Here is a 20,000-nt window from a genome sequence, read left to right as displayed (position 1 = left end):
AAAAATCTAGTAATTTCAAATCGTGTGTGGTTGTTTGAGGTAATTTCGTGGATCGAACAGATATTGAAACTGTTTGAAACATTTTCGCATTGAAACAAAGCATGTTTTATTTTCAATAATATATGACATATATCGAATTAAAAAAAAAAATCATACACATCATACATGTCATTGTCATTTTAGACTGCCAACTATAAAAATTTTGAATTTATAGATCTAATGCGATGGAATTGAACATGATGAACCAAAACCCTTTATTATAAAGTAACCTTAAGGCAGCAACCATTTGATTTTCTGGGGGGGGCTATGGTTTTTTTTTCTGTGCAAACTTTTTTTTTCTTTCAATTTTAGCATTACATATAGTGGCAGCTGAGGTTGAAACAAACATTTTTTTTTCTCAGAATCAAAAACAAATTATTTTTTTCTCCAAAAACTGGAAACAAACTTTTTTTTCCAAAAAAAACCATAGCCCCCCCCCCCAGAAAATCAAATGGTTGCTGCCTAAGCTAATTAGGTCAGGATCACATGGCTCAAGACCATTCAATTGTCTGTGCCTGTACAAAAAAAATGTATGTATATAGTTAATCTGTTTATACTCATTATTAATTATATGTCGATATTTTTGCTTCAAACAACCGTGTTCAACTTCAGAACAACATTCCTCCATCATCAGCATCTACCAATTTCCCGCCATTTGTCTTTTCGGAACTTCTCTGTTTTGTCCTTGTATTGTAAAGAAATCAAAAGTGAAACTAGTTCAGAACACCTCGGATTTATCAAGAAGGATGACACCACCCACTTTCACCAATATCTGAAACACAAATTGATTGAAAAGTATACTAATTTAATGCACAAAATGATTTTAACATAAACGTTACAATAAGTACAAATACTGGTAAATGGGACATGTGTTAATTTGTCTTGTCGTAATCCGGAAGTGAGATAAAAACCACCTGTAACATATTTGCTGATAAGATTTTTACTTATATTTATGTTCTCAATTTAAAACATTTCCTTCAGGGTATTTTTTACAACACACAGATACAAAACTGGAAATAAGGTTTGTTTGATGATTTAGCATTTGTTTTAAAATTAACAAACTTTTTTAATGGGATGAGTTGTCCAATATGGTTGGACCAAGGAGGTTGTACCAGAGACATATAATATTACATTAGAAGGGGAGTGCACAATTAGGTGTTTTTATCACATGAAGTTTACTGCAATTTCCATAATTCTGTGTCAATATTGAAGATTAATAAAGTATTGATCTGAGTTTGAATGGAAACACAAAAAAAGGTTTCAAACCCTGTCACTGATCTAATACAAATAAGCTATGGAAATGGATGGATGGCAAGGTTCCAGGCTTTTACAAACTACACACCAGATCTTTTCTGTTTAATTATTTTAGTTATCATCTGATCATGGGTAAAGATTCATTTATAAGGGATATTGGAGCTTTAAAAAGAAATTTGATCCAGATATTCAAATATTCTGCAGCTATGAGCACTCTAGACTGACCTGATTTAATGCCTGATATGCATCTTTCATGACAATGGCATTGACATTTCCACATAACACATTTGAAAAAATCATTTAACCCATTTAATAAAGAATGGACACACTTTTCCTGTCATGGTATATCATTCATAACTAATTATTGTCTTTTTAATTTTTAATAAATATTTTTTTTATGGCCTGAAATACTATTGCTAAAAGACATTAGCTTTTTGACAAAAATATGGATCTATTCATACAATGTGTGTTTTTGGAAAAAAATCTCACAAGTGAGGTACCAACCTGCATGACTGACAATCCTAGTATAAATGTCCATGTACAAAATGTATGTATCAATTTAGGACACTGGATTGTGTTATTTATCCAATAAAGAACTGGATTTAATGAGTAGGCCCAAAGACTGGTTGACTCAAAAGTCAGAATAACGTGCCTGGTAAAGAAATTTGACTCACACTCCCATGCAGTCTAGTACCAAGTAGGGTTAATTTTCACATTATAGGAGCATATTCTCATCCGATAATGCTTGTAGTATTTGCAACTGGAGCCTAAGCACCAAATCATCATCATTATCTTGGTCCACTCATAATAACTTTTTAAAGTCCAAACAGTAAATTTATTCACAGAAGGAAAGATAAAAGTCATCTTGGAAAAAGAACTTAAAATTTTCATCATGCAATGTCAAAATAGTTCATTTACCTTACATGTTTTAATAACTGAAACAGTTTGAACAGAAAAAAAATACATCTAACTTTCAGCTAAATGTATCATGAATTCATAAAAAATATCCATAAATATTTTTGAGGTTGTGTTTTTAATTTCAGATGACAATCTTATATAGTTGTGTTGCACGTGGTACAACCATTCTCTGTAGCCAAGCAAATGCTGGAGGGTCTTTTGAGAATGAGGTTACGTCAATGTTACCAAATATTCCTACAAGGAATGATGGGAAGACAACATACAAATCTAGCAGGTAATTGATTCTGTATACAGAGTTGTACTTTACGAGAGTCATCTGTCAGGCAGATAACATTTTGGACAGACTTACCATTAGGGAGCCACCATTTGATTTTTATGGGGGGCTAGGATGAAATTTGAAAAAAAATAGGCAGGACAGGAGTTTTGAGTGAAAAAAAAGGCAGGATGAGACGCTTGCAAAAAAAAAAAGTCAGGACGACAATTTAGGTAAAAAAAAGTCAGGATAAACTGAAAAAAAAAGGCAGGACCGAACAGAGTGAAAAATAAAAAGGCAGGACAGAGATTACAGCTAAAAAAAAATGCAGGACAAGATTTTTCATCCTAGCCCCCCCCATAAAAATCAAATGGTAGCTCCCTTAGTTTGTTTCTGTAACGATATGCATTTGTATTATGATAGTCACAGAAAATATTCTCTACCATTGGTTAATATTAGTACTTTAGAAATATTGCTGTATAGGATTATTAATTATTTTGTACTGAAAAAAGTAGTTATTTTTTAGCTCACCTAACCATATGGCAATATGCATTGCATTGGCTTCAAAAATTCTGAAAAATTCATATGAATGGGCAAATAATTCTGGTGAACTGTGTATTAATTAAAATACAAAAAATAGGAAAAAGTAGGAAAATGAAGTAGGATGCACAAAAGAAAAAAATAGTGTTCATGTAGTTTTTGAACAATTACGAGTTTTCAATTTCTGCTTGTCACAATTGAAATATATCTATACACACTCTCTGCATAATTATCATAAGTTAATTATAAGTAACAAAGGAAAACTTTCTTTAAAAAACAAGATTCAGATTTTTTTTGGTTAAATTTAAATTTAACGGTTAAATTCTACAGTGCAAATGCAATATCCCAATCTGATTTGTCCTACATGTATGTTCCTACTTCACTGGCAAGGATCTGAAAATGCTCTGTTCTAGCTACTTTCTGTTTTAAAAATCTTAAAGGATCCTTGTGTTTTGTAGTTATGATACACTGTCACAAAATAGAAGTTCCTTCATAAAATAAGTTCATAATGGAAAAAGATTTTCTGTAATATTATTTCCGCTGGAATAGATATTACATGTTCCTAAAGGAATTAAAAGGTATAGAATATTTTTTCCAACAGGAACAGATATAATGACATTCTTTATAACAAAGTTTCTAGTAGAACATCTGTTTTAAAGGAGGATCAAATATATTGACAACTCTTAAATTTGAAGGTAGAAATTTTAATTGGCTGATGTAATAATAACCAGAACAAAGAGTAGAACCTAGTTTTATCAGAACCTTGAAAGAAAAGCTTGGACATAGGATCTATACGTCCATCAGATGGACTATAACTAACTTTGACTTTTTATTTCAATCTGTATACTCTGTACCAATATTCAATAGTTTCTTATTGTTATGTTTGACAGTGCCTACATTTGATGAGATGGATATATGATGTGGTAATGTTGTTTATAGAGATGTTGTGATTTGTTTTGGTGTTGTATAACTAAATGCATGTGTGTTTTGATAGTGCACTTTGTGTGATTTGAGTTTATTTTCTTATCACCTCATATACATTTATATCTGACCATAACAAAACCGTCTGATGGCTCTGATCCAAATTACTGATATTTTATATTAACAAATGCAAACTAGTTTGAATTGAAATGGGATTTTAACCATGTTAACTAACTGTTGATAAACTTGGTGTAGAGTAGACTATCAATAAAACATTGTAGTAAGTTCACAAAGCACTACACAGAAAACACCATGGCCCACAGAAAACACCATGACCAACAGAAAACACCATGACCCACAGAAAACTACAAAGGCAAACAGTCCTTAAATATTGCACAGAAAAAACAAAGACTTAATTAGATCAGTTCATAAATAACTACACAAAAACCATGTTCATTATCACCAAAATAAAATATATAAACAACAGTCCACAGAAAAAACAAGGACCCATAGAAAAAAAGACTACACAGAAAACACCATAGCCTACAGATAAATAAAAAAGATAAACATTACAACAGTATACAAAACACTACACAGAAAACACCACTGACGAACAACAGTTTGTTATATCTGAATCTATAACACTACGCAGAAAACACCACTGAGGAACAACAGTTTGTTATATCTGAATCTATAACACTACGCAGAAAACACCACTGAGGAACAACAGTTTGTGATATCTGAATCTATAACACTACACAGAAAACACCACTGAGGAACAACAGTTTGTGATATCTAAATCTATAACACTACACAGAAAACACCACTGAGGAACAACAGTTTGTGATATCTGAATCTATAACACTACACAGAAAACACCACTGAGGAACAACAGTTTGTGATATCTAAATCTATAACACTACACAGAAAACACCACTGAGGAACAACAGTTTGTTATATCTAAATCTATAACACTACACAGAAAACACCACTGAGGAACAACAGTTTGTGATATCTAAATCTATAACACTACACAGAAAACACCACTGAGGAACAACAGTTTGTGATATCTGAATCTATAACACTACACAGAAAACACCACTGAGGAACAACAGTTTGTGATATCTGAATCTATAAAAATTCTCTTTTTCCTATTCATATGTTACTGTGGATTTGTTTATTTTCGTAGGTATCAATTTTCGTGGATTGAGGAAAACTTGCATTTTCGTGGAGATTTTGATTTCCGGTTTTGTCAAATTGTGCTCACAAAACCATAGAAGATTTGTAATTTGTTGAACATTGTATCCACGAAACCAACGAAAATGGGTACCCAACAAATGATAATGAGTCCACAGTATATTTAAAATTTTAAGAAATAGATGTTAGATATAATTTTAATTTGTCATTGCTTGTAGATTTTGTTGTGATCCCATATCTTACTGTACTAATTATATTGTAGTTATCTGTATCACTGTGTGGTAGACAATGGTATTATTTATTTATGTGCAGCTAAACCAGAGTTTGGAAAACAACAGTCTTATAATTTCTTAGCTGAGGTATTTTGGTTGTTTTATTTTACTAAGTTGATGTACTATCAATTGTCATCTAATTAACATGGTGCAAATTGTGTTTGTTTATTTTGTATACCTTTTCATGATAGAATTCAAAGCATGCCCATTACAACTTAGTGAGAAATGGTACATTCTCTTAAGAAATTTTGAATGATTAGATTGTACTGTAAAGTGATGATACATTTTTGGGCTCATAATTTAATCTTCAAATTTATAAAGAAAAGTGTTATACAAATTTGTATTTATTCCTATAGAAAGATATTGTACAATTATATAACATAGAGGAAGATTTTTTAACGCTGAAGTGTTTTTCACCAATTAATACATGTAATAGATACTCATTTCCTGTGATTTTTACAAATTTATTTATTGTGGTTATAATGTCTTATATATAAACTGCATATTTTTAATAAGCCCATTGCTGTTGTACTTAAGAACTTTAATACTTGCAGATTTTTTTAAATCCTATACACACAGGAGAAAACTATAAAAAAAAAATCTAAAAAAAAAAAATATTCTTGAACCCTGCTAGTTATTTTGGACTGAAATGCAACACAGAAAAAGTTTTTTCTAGTTTTAATTATTTATAGATCAAAAGAAAGTTCCAAGGTGGTACTATTGCTATGAGAGCCGTCAGTGCTGAAAGTCATGAATTAGATAGTGAATTTAGCATGGAACTAGCTCAAGAAATGGTAGGTTTATATCTTATACAACCAAATTGCTTTTAGTGTGAATTATGTTGGGTAGTTGCTGTCTAGTTGACAATTATACTACTTTTTTTCACTTTTAGCCTATGAAAGTCATTGCCGTCACATGGAGTCATCTGTCATGTCATATTTTGAATTTTCTCAATCTCCAACAAAAAATCTGAATTAATCTTAACTTAGCATGTGAAGATGGTAAATCTGTAAGTTAAGATTATTGTGTAAGGATTATGATAAAGTTCATGTACTGGTACCCAGATCGCTGTTTAAATGGCTAAATTGTTAGGCAGCAACCATTTGATTTTCTGGGGGGGGCTATGTTTTTTTTTTCTGGACAAATTTTTTTTTTCGCCTGCGGCGTGCGGCCTGCGGCGAAAAACAATCTATTTTTTTCGGGACAAGTCGAAAACAATTTTTTTCTTTCAATTTTAACATTACATATAGTGGCAGCTGAGGGTGAAACAAACAATTTTTTTTTCTCAGAATCAAAAACAAATTATTTTTTTCTCCAAAAACTGGAAACAAACTTTTTTTTCCAAAAAAAACCATAGCCCCCCCCCAGAAAATCAAATGGTTGCTGCCTTAGAAAATATCAAAGCAGTTTTCTTAAATCATGAGCACAATTTTCAAATAATTACTCTTAAATTATGACTTTTGACAATTATAAAAATTTTTGCCTATTTATATGGTGTCTTAATATTATAGATGGACCGAAACTGTAAACAGCAAAAATTAAACAAGATCTACAAAAATACCAATATGACTGAAATCATCAATTAATATTGTATTGGAGTAATTGCCCTTTATAAATCTACAGTGCAACCTGTGTAATCCGACACACTGGGGGACCAAAAAATGTTGGATTAAGCAGGGTTTCAAAATATTCAGGGTTTTCCTGCAAGAATAGGCATATTTTGGGACCATGAAAATGTGTCGGTTAAAAAGGGATTTCGGAATACTCAGGTGGGATAAGTCAGGTTACACTCTAATTTGAGCCTTTTTATAGGATAAAGTGGGGGTAAATGTTTACCTGTCTGTGCACATGTTCAACTGTTAGTCTGATCAAAATCTAATTTCAGTTTTGGTTTAAACATAGTACACTTGCTCATATTAATCTGTACTTTTCAATGCCTATTTTATGGTTTTGACCCAGATCTCATGGTTTATTGAACATGGAAATTGGATAGTCAGAGCTGGGAATGGTTTCCTATTAACACATATTCTGATTGCTAAGTATCTTGAAACCAAAACTATAAATATACAGAAACTGCTTATAAGCAACACAAGATATACAAAAAATGCTGGTATGACTTAAAACATCAACCATCATCATATCAGAGATATTAACCACGAATAGACACTAAAGAAATGTATCCTGTTGAACTTACTTTAAATAAAGCTAATACTAACAATGACCACTGCCCTTTCCTCGATCTTGATATCTATATCTTTAACGGAAAGCTTAAGGTGGCTCGTGGGTACAAAAATTTCAGGAAAAAATTTAACCTTTATTTGTTCATTACAAATTTTATTTATTACACTATTAGTTATTACTTTATGATATGGTAAAAGAATCAACCCAAAAAATCGATTCGGTTTGGCCCCAGATGACTTTTAAAATGTTTATATCATCGAAAAAGTTCCAAATTATCTCCCTTTGGTGCAAAAATGTCATTTTTTGGCATTGAATTTGAAATATCTTTTTTAACTCATGGGTGATCTATATTTTTTATTATTGTTTTCATATAAACTGTACATAAACTAAATAATTGTAAAATTTAAGCGATTTCTGTAATTAGGTAATTTTTTTATTTCGATATTACCTCTATTTCTCCTATAAGTTCACTTAAAAAAAGGGCATTAACAAAAACGTATGCTTCTTTCGGAGGCAGATTGTGAGCTTAAATGAACGGTGACCCCATATTTTTATTTCATTTTTCTTTTAAGTATATGATCAGTGGCGGATCCAGAAATTTTCATAAGTGGGGGCCCACTGACTGACCTAAGAGGGGGCCCGCTCCAGTCACACTTCAGTGATTCCCTATATAAGCAACCAAATTTTTTTTCCCAAAAAGGGGGGGCCAGGGCCCCCTGGGCCCCCCCCCCCCCCCCCTGAATCCGCCTCTGATGATAAAGTTTATTTATAAAAAAATATAGCGAAATCTTATATTAGAAAAAAAAATTGATTTATACCCAGGAGTCCCCTTAATGCTAAAATTAATGATGAAAGAGATGATTTTTCATTTCCTATCGTTAATTATCCATTTTTAGATGGTGACGTTCCCTTGTCACCATCTTACGTGTTTAAATATCTCAACTTGTACGATTTACTCGTGTATGAAACAATGTTTTAGATTTTAACAAGAGAAATTTATGTATAACTGAAAAATGATTACATCAGGGTTTTTGATATCACAAACTGGTCAAAACATTTACTAAATTTTATCATTGGTATAAGGACATCATTCGCAAATACAGCTCAACATGCAGACTTCTTATATGTTTAGGTATTTCACATCCAATTTTTTATGGAAATATTCTTTATAAAGCACAAAAATGTCAGTATTCACCTCAGAAGCTAACAAAACCTTTAAATAGACTTATTAAGGAGGCTCGCGGGTACAAAAATTTCAGCATAAAAATTGACGTCTGGAGCTGACATGTTAGTTAACTGCTAGTAGTCTGTAGTTATTTATGTATTATTGTCATTTTGTTTATTTTCTTTGGTTACATCTTCTGACATCAGACTCGGACTTATCTTGAACTGAATTTTAATGTGCGTATTGTTATGCATTTACTTTTCTACATTGGCTAGAGATATAGGGGGAGGGTTGAGATCTCATAAACATGTTTAACCCCGCCTCATTTTTGCGCCTGTCCCAAGTCAGGAGCCTCTGGCCTTTGTTGGTCTTGTATTATTTTTATGCCCCGCCTACGATAGTAGAGGGGCATTATGTTTTCTGGTCTGTGCGTCCGTCCGTCCGTCTGTCCGTCCGTCTGTCCGTTCGTTCGTCCGTCCGTCTGTCCCGCTTCAGGTTAAAGTTTTTGGTCAAGGTAGTTTTTGATGAAGTTTAAGTCCAATCGACTTCAAACTTAGTACACATGTCCCCTATGATATGATCTTTCTAATTTTAATGCCAAATTAGAGTTTTTACCCCAATTTCACGGTCCACTGAACATGGAAAATGATAGTGCGAGTGGGGCATTCGTGTACTGAGGACACATTCTTGTTAATTTTAGTTTCTTTTGTACAATTTGGAGTTAAGTATGCCGTTCCTTATCACTGATCTAGTATATATATTTGTTTAGGGGCCAGCTGAAGGATGCCTCTGGGTGCGGGAATTTCTCGCTGCATTGAAGACCTGTTGATGACCTATTGATGTTTTCTGTTCTATGGTCGGGTTGTTATCTCTTTGACACATTCCCCATTTCCATTCTCAATTTTATTGTTCTTTTAATGAAATAACTCAAGAAGGTAATCATCATAAACTGATTAGGAAATACAATGTAGCAATTGATGTGATGGGACAGTATGTTATTGTGTAAGGTTATAAGTAAAATATTTTTGAATATCTCGCTGGTAACTTTAACAAACTTGAAACTGGTTTTACAAGTGTGGATGTTTTCTAAAAAAAACTGTAGGAGCTAGGTTAAACATGTAAATTGCAAAAATGATCAACATCGCAATAAAATTCAGATTTGAAATGGGGAATGTGTCAAAGAGACAACTGACCATGGAGCAGATGAGTGATACATGACTAGGTTGGCCACTTGTTTTTTGTTTCTTTGTTGTATTACTAGTAATAATTTGTAACATTTATTTCTGTTTTAATTGAAGGAGAGGTATTCCAAATCAGACAATGTTGCCAAACTGAGATCCCAAGTTGATGAAGTTAAAGATGTGATGACACAGAATATTGAAAGAGTTTTAGATAGAGGAGAAAAGTTGGATGATTTAGTTGATAAAACAGAAGATTTAGAAGCTAGTGTAAGTTCAAGTTGAAAAGGTTAGACTTGCATTAAATCATTCCTCATTTAGGAATGTATTTCTTATTTGAAATAATCATTCCTATTAAAAAAGGTGTTTTCAGTTTAAAAATGACAGCATTTCTTCACAATATCTCTCCTTTTCAAATTTGAAAAAAAAATGAGAATCAATGACAAGATAATAGAATAGATGGAAATTTTAAAGTGAAAGCTGATGAAATGAAGACTCCATGAATATAAAAAAGTTGGTACAGGGTTAGATGTTATAAGACCACCAGGAATAATAATAACCTGAGAGAAAGACATTTTTAAAGGCTGACAAGTGATTACAAAACAACATAAACCACAACTCCGCTTTCTTTTCAGTTATTCAATATATTTCCTTAAAAAGCATGACCATGGAACTCATGTTTTAAATATTTAAAAAAAATATCACAATAAAAAAGGAATTCAGGAAGATCCAAAATAATTATAAATAGAAATGTAGAGCAGATTTTAAGAATGTGAAAATCTTAATTGATTTCCTTTTCTTTATTTCAGGCTGCCACATTCCAAAAAACTGCCAGAAGAATCAAAAGAAAATATTGGTGGAAGAATACCAAGATGATGTTAATACTCGTCCTTGTAGGCATAACTGTTGTTATAATTATAGCCGTATTGATCGCCTATGGTGCTGGAGCATTTTCAAACGACGACACACCACCCAAAAACAATGCTATAACATCCACAACACAAAGTTCTGGATAAAATCTTCCTGTTAATCAATTCTCAAGTGCAATTTTAATTTGTTGATTTGTTGTTGACTGTTACTGAAAAGTTATACCTGTGGACATGGTAGTTTGAAATTTTAAGATATTGAAAATTAAGGGTGTCATTATAAGATGAAATAGTGAGAAGATTTGTTCAAATCATGAGTTCATAAAAAAAAACTTATTTATGCTGAAAATTTTAAAATAAAAGGCTATTTTGAATAATTAATTTAGAATGTAGGATAACAAAAAACACTAGGATGTTTGATGTGATATAAAATAAATATCTGGATATTTTTGAATCCTGCAGATAATTAGTCCTAATAGTAACATCATTTCTTGGTTATGAAAGTGGCCTTGGGTTAACCCTTTCCTCCATGGAATTTTTTTTTAACATACTTGATTCGCATAGGATTTTTTCAATATAAAAAAAAATCATCAGGTTTAAAGTCTTAATGCATTGGGAAAACAAATATTTCATCAATGAAATTCCAGTCGTATATTCTCATGAATATTCTTTTTAAATCAGATACAAATTTTTATTAAGTCTTGATACAGATTTTTCGTAGGAGAATGTTTTAGCTGCAGCACTACACGGTCAAAAGGCGTCATTATGGAGTAAAGGGGGTGGCGTCAAGGCGTCACTATGGAGGAAAGGGTTAATTGAATGCAGATGGTTTTCCTATTGTCTGACAATTTTTGTCAATGTCACTGCCAAACACATTTTAAAAATCCCTTTAATAAAATTTAAGCCCTGAATAACTTTAATTCTTTATAGTGGTTGCTTTTATATTATTTGTCATTATGATCTTTCCACTAATGAAGGCTTTCAGTTGCTTTAGGTGATCCTTACAATAAAGGACAAATGCAGAAACTAAAAATTTAGTTTCTAGAAGAATTACTTTGATGTTGACCAGTTTAAAAAAATATATCAGCTAAACAGCCTTGGCTATCATCTTCCATCCAACAATAAACCCATATTATCTAACAGGTTTTTTCTAGGGTGGTTAAACATGACTTCTTCAAATTATGGATATACCTAACTCATTTTAAGGTATATTTAAACTTACTTAGTTCCTGATAATACTCAAGACAGTTAAAAAACTAAGAGTTTAAATCTTGTTTGTTGTCCAGTCCATATTAGATATGAATAGAAAAATATGTGCATTTGGGTATTTGAAGCAGCTGCAGGGTAGTGTACAACACATCAGGTATATAGAGGATTAGCGTATACAGAACTTATTTATTTATTATATTTCCCCTCAAGTTGTGTTGCCAGGTTAAAATACCAGCGTTCCTCACTTCACTCGGTACTATGAAGTGTACATTCGTAAGAAAAACTAGCCAATCAGGGTAATGATTCTAATCAAAACTTTTATCACATGACTTGTACATACATATAACTGTTTGTTCATGGATTTATGTTTTTGTTGATTTTAATAGAAGTAATCACTGCACAATACTATCAAATAAGTAAAATAGGTTGCAGCTATTTATATATACCTACTTTTTATCTGCCATTTTATAAATATTGATTTACGATATTTTACTCAATAAATGATGAAGCTATTGTTTTGTCTCTTTAATCACCATAAAAGTATGTTAAAATGCCCATCAGATCAGCACAATTTGCTATATCCTGGCAGTCAATTTGTAGTTGGTGGTGGAAGCTAGAGTGCTGAAAGAGAACCATCAACTTCAGCAGGAAAACAGCTGATATTGGAACTCACAACCTCAGTGTTGACAGACTATTATACAATAAAACTAAGACCACTCAGCAACCAAAGCCCCCTTTGATAAAGGACTTACTACATGTATTAAGAAAAATTACACCTGACCATCAAAATAAGATCAATGTCAGGCTAGATCCCTTTCAGAGTTCTGACAGACATGAGCAACTTACATTGATTCTATAAACAATTTAAATGACTTTATATTCATACGTAGCTGAGAAAATAACCTAAGTAAGAAAATTAGGTCAGGTGACTAATGTCATGTTATAGCTGACTATGTGATTATGGGCTTTGCTCATTGTTGAAGGACGTACGGTGACCTATAGTTGTTAATGTCTGTGTCATTTTGGTCTTTTGTGTATAGTTGTCTCATTGGCAATCATACCACATCTTCTTTTTTATATGTATCAATCTCAGTGAATCTATGAATTACTTATAATTCACTTAACATTTTCAATTTCTTCAAAACTAAAATGGAACCTAGATAATTGAAATGAGAACATCAAGGTTAAGGTCAAATGTTACCTACGAGAAATTCATGTAGCTGTGCAATTTTCCCCCCTGTTGTCCTTATGATATTTTTGGACAATTTGTGGTCATCAAATTGTCAAAATATACATGAATCATGGAAGCTAAAGTTCCCCAGCTAGTAACAGACAATTAGACCTTACAATAGACCACAGATGATTGACCTTTTATTCATAGTATTTTAAATATAAGCTAAGGTAGACCTAAGCACTGCCACTTACAGAACCCTTGAAATGGGTTGCCAGACAAAATAATCATGACTTTCTATTTCCAGTGACAGTTTTATAATTTCCTAACATTTATCTAGGTTTGTCTCAATTTGTAAAGCCTACCTAACAGATTTATTTTCAATGTGTTGTTATCCCTAATTTGCATGAACTGTTTGCCACTGGACATTAAACAAACAACAATTCAATTAAACACATGTATGTTTTACCATGATACGTAGGTTTATTTCATAAAACAACTGCTTTGTTGGCAGGCTGGACATAAAAAAAAAAGGCCCTAACTGTCCCTCCAAGCTTTATATATAAATTAAGCTGTCTGTTGACCAAATATTGTATCTTGATATTTAAATGAGGTTCATCCTGTTAAGCCCGGTCTTGTCTTCATTTTATCAAGTATATCTGTAAATTGATCTGACTAAAATGAGTGCCAATGTAGATGTATCTGTGGAGAGTACTGTTTACTAAATACAGTTATTCTAACAAGTAGAAAAATACTTGGAAGCAGTGGAATAAAAAGAGATAAATACCCATTACAGAACTACAGAACAACACATTGATCTGCAATGTTTGGTTCCATTCCCGTGTATATTGTATGAAAAAAATACAAAGAATCTCATATGCAAGCTTTTTCTTTTCTAGCTTTTCACAATATCATCTAACCTTGCCCTCTGATATTGAATTAACCCTAAACAGGAACCATTGTGTCTAGGTTTGTGAAAACTATGGATTGTCTTACCTAGATTAGGAATATCGCTTGTGACAGTAAGATATCTCATAATTTTCTTTATAAGATATCTTATATAATTTTCTTTATAAGATATCTTATATAATTTTCTTTATAAGATATCTTATATACTTTATAATAAAATTGATGGTACTAATTTTCTTGCACCAGATGCACATTTCGACAATACATGTTTTTTTCAGTGATGCTCGTGGTCAAAATATTTGAAATCCAAAGCTTATATAAAGATGAAGAGCTATAATCCAAAAGGTCCAAAAAGTATAGTCAAATCCGTGAAAGGAATCAGAGCTTTGCATGAGGAAGATTCATTCCTTAATTTATAATAATTTCTAATATTTTGTAACAGGAAATTTTAATAACACAAAAAATCCGTATTTTCATGCCAGTACATCTTACATATTATATGAGATATCTTATATGTTTTATAAGATATCTTATATAAAAATTATTTATAAGATACTTTATATAAAATTTATTTATAAGATATCTCCTAAAGTTTATAAGATATCTTATATAAATAATTGCATTGAAAATCAAAGTCTCCCTTTAAATCATAATTAAATGCGGTTCCTTCAACTTTACACCGTTTTATTTAATTTCATTCATATGAAAGTTTGTTGCCTATAATTAAGATAATAACTAACAGTGTTTCGGGATTTTTTGCTTATACTATTAAAGCATGGGTCCCTTTTCAAAAGTCTCCCAACTATTTTTTTGAAGTTAATATATATGTTCCTGATTTATCTAAGGTGTTTTTTTATTGTTTTATTGATCATTGTTCAACCAAACTAATATTAGCTTCGACGAATTGTAATTATGTAGCCGATTGAATGACCAGATTGGTGACATTTGTCTGAGTTTGTCGGTAAGTTTGATGAAGAGTTATGCAAAGTTTAATATCGGGAGACCAATGGATTGCTAGCAATGTGATACACTTAAAAAGTTTTTGGTAGTATAGTGCTGTATAAATGTCTGGATATATGTATTTCGTGCTTTAGCGTTTTCGCATTTCGGGACGAAAATATTGGACCAACCAAAGAGTTAGTCTGACTTCATGGGCTAATTTTCAATGTCACTTGAGTTTCATCAACCCAATGTATGAAAGGAGGGATAGTGCTATCATTTTTTACTTGGCATCGATTCTTGTCAATTTCAAATTTTCTATTTACAAAACTTTTTTCAATGTTATAAGAGGTTCAGCAACCCAATGTGGGAAAGGATAGTGCTATCATATGTTACTAGTTACTTGGCAAATATATAGGATCGTGTCATTTTTTAACTTTTCTTGTTGTGTTTAATCTGTACATGCATTCCATCTTTAATGTAAAGGGATAATAGAACACCGATTTGTATGTGTGAAATCTGAAGAATGTGCGAACCTTTTCTTTGATATAAGAAGACACAAGTTATAACATACTAAAACCAATGACATTGAAATAACAAACCAATATGTTTTCATTTACCAAATCCATTGCTAATAACACCGTAGTGCATGTAGGTATTAAGGGTGAGATGAGGCGAGTAGTTTGATAGTAAAAATACAAGATATAGAATAAATACTATTTATTTGATAAATATACTATACTAAACTATGTACATCAAGATATAAAAACTTTGTTCATGTTTACATATTACATATATCATGCGTTGCACTATTTAGATCATTTGAAAGTTATATATATTCTATGTTAAATTGTCAGTAAAAGCTAGCATACTATTGTAAAGCAAAGCACTAAAACAGTATCTGATGAGCACTAAAAGTTCTATAAGACAGTTTTTTACACTCTAAAACCTTTGTTACTACTGGCAGATGACTTCTGTTTGTTGGTAGACTTTGGGCAATGGCGAATAGTGTGCGCGTTGTCACCTGTGGCTCCACATGTTGGACACGTGTACTTCCTAAGGATTGGGCAAGCAACTTTACCACGATTATCTTTCAACACATGAGAAGTGTACCACTCGCGGACTTCACCGTTTCTTTTACACAGGACACAATAGGAGTCGTCGATCTCAGCATTCTCTGGATCAAAGGCTGTTTGTTGAGTGTGTGTTTCTGGCAGCTTTCCAGATGGGTTGTAGACTGAAAAGTCAGGTGGTGGCTGAACTAATGTTGAACGCCATAGATCTTGTGCGTTTGGTCTTTTGACAACTGATGAGAAAGAATCTCTGGGTGCTGGTAGACCTGGTAGACCTGGTGGTGGCTGAATTGTTGGCACTGGTGGCATTACTTGGCTACGTACATTAAACGGCATATGTGCGTTGTTGCTTTGGACGTGAACGTGTTGCAGGTAAGATGTTACTTCTTGCAGACTGGTAAGTGCTTCAATGTTGGACATGAGTACGTCAGCAGTTGTTGGTGGTACTGAGTCATAAGACATGGTGCTGGTAGTAGACTGAGTTTCTATGTAGTCCATTGGCATAATGTCAAGAAGATCTGCTGAGTGGTCAATCATTGGTGGCTCTTTGTCTCTAGGATCTTGACCACGACTTAGCATGGTACTAAGGTTCAAGTAATCAGTTGACCAAGTGTAAGACATGTTGAAACAGTTATGAAAATATTGGGTAAAAATTTCTTTTTATTACAAATTTTGAGAAATTACTGACCAATTAAGAATTTGTTATTACAGTGAAGCCATTTATTAGAATTCTATTGGACTATTTTAATTTTGAATAATAATTAGGATTAACGATATCACAATAATGCACTGAAGCTCCGCCCTTTGTTGATTTAAGCTTTCCAAATTACAAACCATGAAAATCCCTGGTAAAAAAAACCAAGCAAGTTTAATGAAAATTTTAAAATCTTGTATTTATTACCAATTTTTTGTGATTCTTTTAGAATAAAGTAAAACTGCGAAAATGCTTTCTCTATTATGTTTGAACCTGATAAATTCATTCAGTATTGATATAATTTGTCTGTATGGCTTTGTGTAATGATAGATAAATTATCCCCCACCCCCACCCACCCAAAAAAAAGGGCATCATGTGTCTTTTAAAAACAACGAATCTTGAGATTTTGGTAAAATTTTCAATAAGTACGCAAGTGAGCATTTTTATGTACCAAAATTTTCCATATTGTACAAGTTTTTGCTGATACTCTCGAGAACTTCAATTTTGTTTCAAGAAGAATGCAATAATTAATACATCGAGCGAACATACTCGTCACAAAATTACTAGTAAACATAGATATATACATATGGGAAGCGTCTATTTATTTTAACACAAAATACAGAAGTATACCATGTCAGTTTTTTCCAGAACTTTTATTAAAAAATTTAAAAATATTTTTGATTAAAAGAGATAATTTCGAAAGAGTATCTTACAAAAGGATAATAAATCTTGTTTTCTCTTTGCTTTGATGATTAAAATGAAGTAGGAATATATACGATCTGAAACATTTTTGTTTTTTGTGGCTGCATGTAAAGTGATAATGGGATTCATCTCCAATGACATAATTTATCATCGCAAGGTGTTCTGTAGTAGGTAATATGTGATCAGCTTTGTGTAAAAGGAACTTTTATCATTACTTAAAACTATTAAGAATATCAAGAATTTAAAGATAGTTGAATTGAAAATCGCTGGCATATTACAAATGAATAATATAAAATTTGTGTCAATACTGCTCGTGGTATCAAAGGCAACAATTCTGCTATATAAAATTATATAAACATATATTTGTATTGTTTCTTATTGGGTTTCTCTATACAAAAACACACTCCTAGGGCCACCATCACAAGGGCTTACAACTTGCATTAGTTTCATAATCTTTTTGAAAAAACCTACAAAGAGTCTTAAAAAAACTACCAACCAAAAATACATAATAGATCATACAACAAAAAAGTGTCTCTTGAAAGGAAAAACAGTATCAGACTTTATATTATATGTCTATGAAAAAATAAAAAGGTTTTTCTAAATGTACGTTTACCAAGAACTACATTTATAGGTTTTTGGTGTTCTATGGTGTTGTAACGTTGCTGTTTCATTATTGCAAAACATGTATTACAATCATTGAAATAGTTCATTGTTTTTTGTTCGTTCGATTGTTTATTTCTTTGTTTATATCTTCTTTTTTTTCTGAATTCTGCATTTTTGTTCCGAAAGAAGATTTGAATAGGCAAATGATTAATTCTGTGTATATCATAAATTGTGATCATTAATTTTGTTCAGTCGAAAACTTGATCAATAATTGTGTCAATCGGATGGTTTTATAATTCTATTTGAACAGTAAGGGACAAATACATTTTCTTGTTATTTTTTTTTTATTATTTTAATTTCGTTTTTAATCTTGAAGATTAGAAAAGTATCGGATCATGGAGACATCAAAGAGTATACAGTAATAACAAGACCACACGCTCTGTCTTTACAATTGTCTGTCCAGTGTTTGAGGTTTGTGGTAGGGTTTCATTGAGTAAAACAGTCGCGTGCCATTTGTTTTTACAATAATTACCGAACACAAAGCATTAATCAATATCTAACAGGTTTAATTATCATTCAGGTACTTTACATTATATCTATTAATCGCATTTTATAGGTTAAAGAGTTTTAGAATTTATCAAATTTAAAGTTTTCGAAATAGAATGCATGCACACACAGGACCTAAAACCGTGATTTGAAAAAAACCTTAATGGGTTACGATTTATTTTTTATTTTAGTCTCACCAATCGACGACATAAATATATAAAGTATACAGTTTAAAACTGAAATTTCTGATGCATTGCAAGTACTTCTTGGTTTCTGGTCATATCTTAAACCTAAAATTGTTTACTCTTTACAAATTATGACTTGGAAGCAGAGATGTCATCTAGTTTTATCATCATAGAAGTATCCTTGTCCATGTTGATCAATCATCTAATAATAAAAATCTATATATATAATTCTTAACTTTGAAGATTATATAATTTTAAAATTGTTTGCTACTTTCTTTGTATATACTGTATTTTTTTGGTTTAGCTATAATCCTATTTTTTTGTCTATTATTCTTATTTCTCTGATTTGTTTCTTATCATGAAAAGCTATTTCAGATTGTCTAGAAAAACTACAACGGGTTCTATAGTTGATCAAAGTCTTATCAAATTTGACATATACATGTACTAGTATTCAACTTTTTTATCTTCTTCGTTTTGCATATCTAGTTGATATATACTGCTCCTTTATTCTTCTTCTTAATTGGAAAAATAAGCAAGAGGGCGGCATGCATGCAGCATATATAAACTACTGCTATTGTTATATATAGATATCGTATAGACAATGGGAAGAATAGATTTAATAACTTATTGACGAAAGTATGAAAAAAAAATACAGAAAAAAAAGAAATGTGAAGTTGGATCCCTGTTGCACAAAAAACAAACTTTGAAACAAACGACAAAGTTATGCAGAATTTAATATTTCAAGTTTAATATAAGTATCGTAAAATCAGATATAAAAGGTTTATATTTTTTTTCTCACTTTATTCATTTCTTCTTCTTTTTTTTAATTTAAAGTCTTTTAAGATTTGAGACATATTAAAGGAAATACAATGAAAACAAGATCACAAGCTATGTCTTAAAAATTGTCAACATGTTTTGTTGTAGGGTTTCATTCAGTAAAATAGTCGCGTGCCATTTGTTTATACAATAATTACCGAATATCAAGCACTAATTAATATCTAACAAGTTTAATTTCATTTTTTTCAATGCATAAACATATTTTGTTTTTGTGCCGTGAAATACACTATATATACATACAATATGCTTTTGGTAAATACTATACAGTTACTCCTAATATCCTGATGTCAACCAAAAAGATTATAAGTATGGTTATCATACGATAATTGACAAATACAAGTAGTCATC

The 20,000-nt window shown here is 31.6% G+C and overlaps 2 protein-coding genes across 3 annotated transcripts; one reads left to right on the top strand and one right to left on the bottom strand.

Annotated features, from left to right (window-relative positions):
- Positions 1 to 717: 717 nt before the first annotated feature.
- On the top strand, positions 718 to 12,506 carry LOC143045291 (vesicle-associated membrane protein 7-like). Of its 2 annotated transcripts, none has more exons than XM_076217682.1 (6): positions 718 to 834; positions 2,337 to 2,485; positions 5,385 to 5,481; positions 6,087 to 6,188; positions 10,039 to 10,188; positions 10,728 to 12,506. In XM_076217682.1, exons 2-6 carry the CDS (start codon positions 2,337 to 2,339, stop codon positions 10,932 to 10,934), a joined length of 705 nt encoding a protein of 234 aa, XP_076073797.1. In that variant the 5' UTR covers positions 718 to 834; the 3' UTR covers positions 10,935 to 12,506. The 2 variants fall into 2 exon arrangements, with proteins under 2 accessions (XP_076073797.1, XP_076073798.1); XM_076217683.1 differs by having other exon boundaries at positions 814 to 1,060.
- A 3,211-nt stretch (positions 12,507 to 15,717) lies between these two features.
- Positions 15,718 to 16,710, bottom strand: LOC143046980 (uncharacterized). The gene has a single exon (XM_076220002.1). It carries the CDS (start codon positions 16,704 to 16,706, stop codon positions 15,948 to 15,950), a length of 759 nt encoding a protein of 252 aa, XP_076076117.1. The 5' UTR covers positions 16,707 to 16,710; the 3' UTR covers positions 15,718 to 15,947.
- Positions 16,711 to 20,000: the final 3,290 nt, after the last annotated feature.

Source organism: Mytilus galloprovincialis, chromosome 9, assembly GCF_965363235.1.
Source record: "Mytilus galloprovincialis chromosome 9, xbMytGall1.hap1.1, whole genome shotgun sequence".
Classification (NCBI taxonomy): domain Eukaryota; kingdom Metazoa; phylum Mollusca; class Bivalvia; order Mytilida; family Mytilidae; genus Mytilus; species Mytilus galloprovincialis.
This window is presented reverse-complemented; position numbering and strand designations above follow the sequence as displayed.

Coding starts and splice junctions, on each gene's coding strand:
- LOC143046980 (XM_076220002.1), bottom strand. CDS start 16,706: ATGTCTTACACTTGGTCAACTGATTACTTGAACCTTAGTACCATGCTA.
- LOC143045291 (XM_076217682.1), top strand. CDS start 2,337: ATGACAATCTTATATAGTTGTGTTGCACGTGGTACAACCATTCTCTGT. Junction 5,482..6,086: donor CTTATAATTTCTTAGCTGAG/GTATTTTGGTTG, acceptor AATTATTTATAG/ATCAAAAGAAAGTTCCAAGG. Junction 6,189..10,038: donor TGGAACTAGCTCAAGAAATG/GTAGGTTTATAT, acceptor TTTTAATTGAAG/GAGAGGTATTCCAAATCAGA.